The 9,191-nt window shown below is 42.3% G+C and overlaps 1 protein-coding gene across 1 annotated transcript; it reads right to left on the bottom strand.

Annotated features, from left to right (window-relative positions):
• Positions 1 to 181: 181 nt before the first annotated feature.
• Positions 182 to 7,361, bottom strand: tmed1b (transmembrane p24 trafficking protein 1b). The gene is made up of 5 exons (XM_061678473.1): positions 7,104 to 7,361; positions 5,926 to 6,023; positions 5,639 to 5,828; positions 1,086 to 1,253; positions 182 to 1,006 (listed from the first exon to the last, which is right to left on the bottom strand). Exons 1-5 carry the CDS (start codon positions 7,284 to 7,286, stop codon positions 956 to 958), a joined length of 690 nt encoding a protein of 229 aa, XP_061534457.1. The 5' UTR covers positions 7,287 to 7,361; the 3' UTR covers positions 182 to 955.
• Between the last annotated feature and the right edge of the window lie 1,830 nt (positions 7,362 to 9,191).

Here is a 9,191-nt window from a genome sequence, read left to right as displayed (position 1 = left end):
AACAAATTTATCGATATACCTGGCTGTATGTATGTATCGAAAATGAGTGCCATATCTGTGAATATTCAAACAATCATCATGTGGATAGTAAGAAATGTTTATACATATCCTGTATGTTGAACGTTTGACCTAGTCAAAACAACTTGGATCACTTCTCACCACATAAAGCAAACATACCACCGCAATATAAAACAACTTTTATTTGCGAACAGAACATTGCCATAACTGTAGAAAATAAAATGTAGATTTTTGTAATTATTGTGATTTTATTGTTTAAATAGCTGGGAGTAAAACATTTTTTTTTTACACAATGTCCAAGACAGTCTTATCTCACAAAACCTAAAAACATTAAAATCAAAGCAATGGCTCTCTTGAAATCCTTGCTTTTAAATTTTACAATGGCAGTATCACTCATTGGATACATTTCCCCCAAAAAGTACAGAGTAAAATCCTTTAGCACAAAGGCACAGTACCATTATTGTAATTGATTTTTCAAAACAAGCTCAAAAAAGCTGGAAAAAAGTAAATGGTAGAACAAATACAAAACTATTGCACATTGTTACCATGTGTAAACTGGAAGGGCTGACAGGTTTTACAAGCCACTGCCCTTTCACCTTTCGCAAAAACAAAAACTAGAAGAACTTGAGCATAAAGCCAGACACAACATTGTTTAACTGCAAAATAAACAGAAGTGCCTTTTCAAATGTATTTTTGCATCAGTTTGTGCTCAAATTTCACATTATAAAGGCACTAAAGGAAAAGGCACTAAAGGAAACAAAAAGGCCACCAACATAGGAATTGCTCTTCATCCTCAGACTGGTGCGTGACAAGCTTTCAGATGTGAACCACATCAATTGATGCCGTCAGCTGGTGTTTATATACAATTAAATATCTCCACCCTTGTAGTGGATTGGGATCCCCGCCCAGTCTGTCTTGTCACAGTTGAGAGTTCCTTCTATGTAAACACTCTACGCTTATCGTCAAAAAGTTTACGCACAGTGTAGACCTGAAGAGGGGGAGGGGTCCACAAATTTGTAAAAATCAGCCATATGATTCACTAAACATAGTAATGAACAGCACGTTACCTGCGTGAAGGCCACGCACAGCATCACCAGCACACTGGCACACGACCAAAACGAGACCCTCCACAGGTTGTCTTCCAGAAGGTTTCGGTCCCGCGCCTCAAAAGTTCGCAGCACAGTTTGCATCTGCCGACTACGCTCTAGACGTTTGTGTACAGAGTCCATATACTCCTGAGGAAGTAAAGGGTAATCAGCCTTTGTGTCTAGTTTTCAGCACACATTAATCATTCTACACTTTTCGACCAAATTGCAGTGAGAGTTGAGAGCCACAAAGAGATGCAGAGTGCAGGTCCAATGTCAAATCCGCCAGGGATATCAAACAATAATATGAAATGGTATAATTGCAGGACCAACATCATTGGACGGCGATTGGTTGGCGTCAGCACGCCTGTGACCCTAGTGAGGATAATTGTACAGAGAATGAATGGCTGGATATCAGTGGAGCGTTACATAACAGATGTAGCTACCTATACTGCAGTGTTTTGATTGGTCAACAGAGAATCGGCACCTCCATGCAACAACAAATGGAATGAGGGGAATTTTTTTTTTTTTTTTTTTAAACATGCATTTTCGCAAATTATTATTACAGTAATTATAGCAAAACAATGCATGAGGCAGAGGAATTCGTATTAAATTGTATTTATGCATGTCGTGGTTGGCAGTGATGTAGAGCTGTGCCGAATATTTTGCGTATGTCAATCAGTTAAAACAGTGTTCAGTATGACGCAGTACAATACTACACCTTGACAAACAATTGTTGAACGCAAAATATTTGAGATTATAATGTTGTGCAAATGGTCATAATGTTACGGCTGGTCAGCGAATTAGGGCTGTCACTATCGAATCTTCTTAAATCGATTATCCTATTGTTAATTCGAGAACTTGAGTATTCGCCCCCCCCCCCCCCCCCACAAAAAAAAAATGTGTACTATATATATATATATATATATATATATATATATATATATATAGTCGTTTATGAGGGCTTGACTTCTATCTTTAAACTGCATATGTTGGTACTTAGTGTACGGTATAAACTGCAATGCAGCCCAATGGGGGGCACAAGCCAGTGCAAACTGTAGGCCGGTCCCAAGCCCGGATAAATGCAGAGGGTTGCCTCAGGAAGGGCATCCGCCTTAAAACTTTGCCAAACAAATATGAGCATTCATCCAAAGAATTCCATACCAGATCGGTCGTTGGGTATCCAGGAGAGCATGTCGAAAGGTTGTAAGGCTAGCGGTTTAGGGGCAGGGTTCAAATTATTTTACCATGGTATAGATGGGAAGAGAAATGAAGTAGGGGTTATTTTAAAAAGAAGAGTTAGCTAGGAATGTCTTGGAGGTGAAATGAGTATCAGATCGAGTGATGAGGCTGAAACTTGAAATTGAGCGTGTTATGTATAATGTGATTAGTGGCTATGCCCCACAAGTAGGATGTGACCTAGAGGTGAAAAAGAAATTCTGGAAGGAGCTTGACGAAGTAGCTCTGAGCATCCCAGACCGAGGAAAAGTGTGCTGATGCCCATTTTTAAAAACAAGGGTGATGTGCAGAGCTGTGGGAACTATAGAGGAATAAAGTTTATGAGCTACACAATGAAGTTATGGGAATGAGTAGTGGAGGCTAGACTCAGGACAGAAGTGAGTATTTGCGAGCAACATTATGGTTTCATGCCTGGAAAGAGGACAACAGATGCATTGTTTGCTTCTAGGATGTTGATGGAGAAGTACGGAAAAGGTCAGAAGGATCTACATTGTGTCTTTGTGGATCTAGAGAAAGCCTATGACAGAGTACTTAGAGAGGAACTGTGGTACTGCATGCGGAAGTCTGGAGCGGCAGAGAAGTATGTTAGAATAGTACAGGACATGTATGAGGGCAGCAAAACAGTGGTGAGGTGTGGTGTAGGTGGACTGCATCAGGGATCAGCCCTAAGCCCCTTCCTATTTGCAGTAATAGAAGAGGATAGGCTGACAGATGAGGTTAGACTCGAATCCCCATGGACCATGATGTTCGCAGATGACATCGTGATCTGCAGTGAAAGCAGGGAGCAGCAGTTAGAAAGGTGGAGGCATGCACTGGAAAGGAATGAAAATAAGTTGAAGACAGAATATATATATATATATGAGAGAGAGAGAGAGAGAGAGAGAGAGAGAGAGAGAGAGAGAGAGAGAGAGAGAGAGAGAGAGAGAGAGAGAGAGAGAGAGAGAGAGAGAGAGAGAGAGATAGATAGATAGATAGATAGATAGATAGATAGATAGATAGATAGATAGATAGATAGATAGATAGATAGATAGATAGATAGATAGGGTATTTTCATGACCATAAGGCGCACCGTATTAAAAGGCGCAGTCTCAGTTACGGGGTCTGTTTCTGTATGTAACACATACACAAGGGTCACCGTATTATTGGGCGCAGACATGGTAAAACATACACTAGCTTAAAACATACGGTAGCATGCATGCACGCTAAAACAATGTTTTTAAAAAGGCAGCGGGAGCAAAACTGAGTTCGGTTGTACTTTATTGATTCTCACGTTATTTTTTGATCAATCCTCATCCACAAACCCATCAAAGTCCTCATCTTCTGTATCCGAAATGAACAGCCGGGCAAGTTCTCCATCAAACACGCCGGGTTCCCCCTCGTCATTTTCGGAGTTTCAGACACGTTGGCCCGAGCAGCCACAATCCATTCACAAATTGTGGCGTAACTCGCCCGGCGCTGCCTCCTCGTCTTAGTAAAGATGTGTTCGCCATCTATCATCCATCGCTCCCACGCCGCTCGCAACTTCACTTTGAACGCCCTGTTTACACCGATGTCCAGCGGTTCGTCAAGCCTCCCGGAATGATGGCAAGCTCAGCGATATTGCACTCAGTCGAATGGTGACTGTCGAGACGCTTCTCCCGGCTGTTCTTTGCTCATTAACCCATTGGTTGAGTTGGTCTGCCAACTCGGGCCACCTCGCCTTGTTTCCGCCTTTTGTTTTTTTTCTCCGCAGAAACTCAGCTTTGCCTTCTTGACTTGGCGAAGCTCGTTTTCCTTCTTCCTGCACTTGCGAACCATGGATTCGTTGATCTTGAATTCTCTCGCGGCTGCTCGATTCCCATGTTCCTCCGCGTAACTAATAGCTTGCAGTTTAAACTGTGCTTCGTAAGTGTGTCTCTTCGTAGGTGCCATTTTTGGGGGTCCTTAGCCAAACCAATGCACATACCGGAACTATATACCTACTGGGGACGTGTCTTTTGCCTCCTCAGTCACGCGCACCCTTCCCCCTTTACGTCCACATTCTGTCCTCAGTCACGTCCGCCTTCCTCTATATAAGCAGCGTGTCGGCAGGAAATGCTCCCAGTCAGTCAAGCCGAGCACTCATTAAAGTCACCACGACAATTACAAATTTTGGAACACGGTGCACACATAAGGCGCGCCACGTCCATTTTGGAGAAAATTGAAGACTTTAAAGTGCGCCTTATGGTCGTGAAAATACAGTAGACAGATATGAGAAGGGGGAAGAGTGAGGCTACAGGGGGAAGAAAGGTGGAGGACTTCAAATACTTTGGGTCAACAGTCCAGAAGAATGGTGAGTGTTAAAGGAAGTGAAGAAACAAGTCCAAGCAGGTTGGAGCGGATGGAGGAAGGTGTCAGATGTGTTGTGTGACAGAAGAGTCTCTGCTAGGATGAAAGGCAAAGCTTATAAGACAGCGGTGAGGCCAGCCACGATGTACGGATTAGAGACAGCGGCACTGAAGAAACGACAGGAAGCAGAGCTGGAGGTGGCGGAAATGAAGATGTTGAGGTTCTCTCTCGGGGTGACCTGGTTGGATAAAATAAAAAATGAGTTCATCAGAGAACCAGCCAACGTCAGATCTTTTGGAGACAAAGTTGAGAGAGCAGACTTCGATGGTTTGGACACGTCCAGAGGAGAGAGTGTATATTGGTAGAAGGGTGATGAGGATGGAGCTGCCAGGCAAGAGAGCAAGAGGAAATCCAAAGGGAAGGTTAATGTCATGTGATGTCATGAGGGAAGACATGAGGGCAGTTGGTGTTCGAGAGGAAGATGCAGGAGATAGGCTAACATGGAAAAGGATGACACGCTGTGGCCGAAAGGAAAAGAAGAAGTATAAACTGTACAGAATTTGAGACGCAAGTCAGCCTTTGCTCAACAATTAACATTTGTGATTAGCATTAGCACGCTAGCAAATATCATTTTAGTTCAAGAAAAACACTAACTACCGTTTAACTCACTAATACATGTCACTAATACATTACACATCTAATAGTGTCTTAAAAATTACGAACAGATGCTCCTCCCTCGTTTTTGGCAATGTTTTTCACGGACCCAACATCTGCAACAAATGTCCGTGCGGTAAACATGGAACAGTGGCCAAATGGTTCGGGGCCGTGCAAATATGCTTTCATTCATATTTTTTATGGCCTCGAGGCAGACATTTTCACATCCATCAATTTTTGTGGTCGACTTAGCCAATTTTTTTTTTTTTCCCACAGCCATAGGCGAGTATATTAATGAAGTGAACTCCTCAGAAACTTTGCAACAGCTAGCTCACCCTCATATCCTGCAGCTTGTACTGCAACATGTTTTCATCCAACTCCTCTAAACCAGCCCACTCCTCATCACCACCCACGTCTCCTCCTTGCCCCTCGACGTAAAGCTCAAAGAACACCATTTTCTCTGAGAAGTGGCTGAAGCTGTTGTCAAAGCAGACTTGATAGTCTCCCTCCACTGTGGGCTCCACCCTGGGCAAAGAGCAAAAACAGGAAGTAAAGCCTGCAATAAATAGATGTTTCCAGGAACAAGATCGAGGATCTGGGTGTGATTTGAGGTTGCACTAACACATGCACTCCATCAGAGCGACGGGTCTCTGCAACCATCGGGGTGCCCTCTGGGTTCAGGATGGTGAAATCCACATCCATGCCGGCTCCTCCTATCACCTGGTGTTAAAAACACACCCACGAACACACATTTTAGCTTCCTAACAGATGGACCCACGAGCACGTGAGACAAGCAAACAATATTGACAGGGCAGGGGTGTCCAAAGTCCGGCCCGAGGGTCGGTTGCAGCCCGCTGCTTATAAAACAAAAACATCCACATCAAAAGGTTAAGAGAAAAAGTTAAAATGATGAGAGACTGCACAGTTTTTTTAAATGAAAAATAAAAATGCAACTGAAGCTGAATTTTACAAGCTGTCACACTTTTATTATTTGTAATGTAAAGAAAATAAATTCAGTATTTTTAGTTAAAATATATTTGAATGTTAAAAGATGTCATATTGTTTTAAATACAAAAATAAATATCACACTAATACATTTTTGCTTTGTCAATAGTACCACCTAGCTGAGATCAACTATATATATATATATATATATTTTTTTTTTTTTTTTTTTTTTTTTTTTTTTAAATACGTTGAACTGCATTTTCATAAACACAAGGGGAAGTGGACCCCTTCTTCCAATTTTCTCAATATAGTGTTTTTCTCAGTGTAAAAGGTTCAGTCATCTGCAATAGTGAGTACTGCGTGTAGGCTACATACTAAATAAGCAATAAGCTGTTTAGTACAACTTTATATCAATACCCATGTTTACAATCCATATATTTCATGGACACATTATGCACACCTGCATATTCTAATGCAGTGTTTCCAAACCTTCATTGAACCAAGCCACATATTGCACATGAGAAAAATGTCACAGCACACACACCATCAAACAAAAATTGTGATCAAAAAATAGATACACCGGTCAATTGTATACTTTGTGCCAAGAGAATTTAATGTTCGGCCTCTCATTATAGGTCGCCGCAATAGCTAGATGAACAAAGATAATAATTTTTGAACAAATGAAATGTTTAATCAAATCTCAAAAACAAGCTGCATGTAAAAATACTTAAAATAATGATATATAAAGAGTTGCCTTGCCTTGGTTAACTAAAGAGCAAAAGAGCAAATAATAAGGATAAAGAACTGCTGGAATCTTTAAATCGGGATCATTAAGCCTATTGGGCATAAAGTTACCTGATATTCGACCTCCATCGTACCATTCTGTATTGCCCGCTGGAAGAAACAATCGGATTTCCCGGCTTGCAAAAGGAAAGTGAACTCGCTGCTCTCCTCTCCGTAACTAAACACCTCCCCGAAACACCATCCGAACACTACGACGAGCAGTAGTCGTGTTTTGCTCACATGGAGTAGCTCCATAGCAAGAATATTTGCTCAAATACGGCTACAGGTTACACTCAGACATTCCTTGAAATCGTTCTTCCGCAGGAGAACTTTCCCGTACTGTGATTGGGTGGAGAGCAAAAGTTACGTCACGTGACATTATGACCAATAAGAGGAGCTCGCCTACCTCTTCTAAACCAATGACTGCAGAGAAAGTTTTCCCTTCCGGGAATGACCTTGCACGGTGATTCGATCTTTTTTTGGGTATACGTAAGCGCGTCCGCCATATTGAATGTGTCAGCTCTGCCCGTGAACTAATGGATGTCAATGGACTGAACTTCGGAAAGCGTGTTTTCTTCACATGGAGTAGCTCCATAGCAAGAATATGTGCTCAAATACGGCTGCAGGTTACACTCAGACATTCCTTGAAATCGTTCTTCCGCAGGAGAACTTTCTCGTACTGTGATTGGGTGGATAGCAAAAGTTACGTCACGTGACATTATGACCAATAAGAGGAGCTCGCCTACCTCTTCTAAACCAATGACTGCAGAGAAAGTTTTCCCTTCCGGGAATTACCTTGCACGTTGATTCGATCTTTTTTTGGGTATACGTAAGCGCGTCCGCCATATTGAATGTGTCAGCTCTGCCCGTGAACTAATGGATGTCAATGGACTGAACTTCGGAAAGCGACAACCTACTTACAAAGTGAATGCCTCTCATTTAACCATTCAGACGCAAGCACGCACACACAAACACACACACACACACACACACTTAATATACAGTATTTGGGAAATACAGTAGCTAAGAACCAAAAACAACGTACGAAAATAAAATTTATGAAACAAATAATCCACAATTAAAAACTAGATTTTGAAATATTGTTTTGTTGTTTGTTGCTGAATTGTCAGTAGTCAAAATATTAGAGCATTACAATGAAATAGTTTAAAATATGAATGTAATATTTTGGTATAGGCCAAAATAAAAGAATATTTTTTTTGCACAACACTAACATCCATCCATCCATTTTCTGAGCCGCTTCTCCTCACTAGGGTCGCGGGCGTGCTGGAACCTATCCCAGCTGTCAACGGGCAGGAGGCGGGGTACACCCTGAACTGGTTGCCAGCCAATCGCAGGGCACATACAAACAAACAACCATTCGCACTCACAGTCATCCCTACGGGCAATTTAGAGTCTCCAATTAGTGCATGTTTTTGGGATGTGGGAGGAAACCGGAGTGCCCGGAGAAAACCCACGCTGGCACAGGGAGAACATGCAAACTCCACACAGGCGGGACCGGGGATTGAACCCAGGTCCTCAGAACTGTGAGGCTGACGCTCTAACCAGTCGCACACCGTGCCGCACAACACTAACACATCCTAGTAATTTTAATGAATAACCTTTCAAATAAGTAAGAAAATGCAACGGCTAATAAGTTTTGGTCAAATATGTGTTTAAAAATAATGCTGATCATATGTACTATATATGTTTTTGTTGTTTGTTTGCTTGTTTTATTTATGATTTTTAATGTCCTGCTGCTATTTTAATGGTAAATACACCACTCATATTTTTTTTAAACCTGACTAATATTTCCCCTCCTTAAGCGATCACCTTATCAAGGTGGAGGTGTTTGTGTGTCCTAATGATTCTTGGTGCTAAGTTGTCTGGGGCTTTATGCCCCTCACAGGGTCACCCAGCGCAAACAGGTTCTAGGTGAGGGACCAGACAAAGCACAACTAAAAAAAAACAACAACAAAAAACCTATGAAGCGATACAACTCCGGACTTTGTTTTCCCTCGCCCGGATGCGAGTTACCGAAGGCCCCCTCTAGAGCCAGGCAAGGAGGTGGCTGGTGGTCCCCCTTCCCATGGGCTCAGCACCTGTGGGAACAGTCGAGACGGTTGGGTGCAGTGTGAGATGGGCGGCGGCCGAAGGCAGAGA

The sequence above is a fragment of the Phycodurus eques genome, chromosome 6 (assembly GCF_024500275.1).
Source record: "Phycodurus eques isolate BA_2022a chromosome 6, UOR_Pequ_1.1, whole genome shotgun sequence".
Taxonomy (NCBI): domain Eukaryota; kingdom Metazoa; phylum Chordata; class Actinopteri; order Syngnathiformes; family Syngnathidae; genus Phycodurus; species Phycodurus eques.
This window is presented reverse-complemented; position numbering and strand designations above follow the sequence as displayed.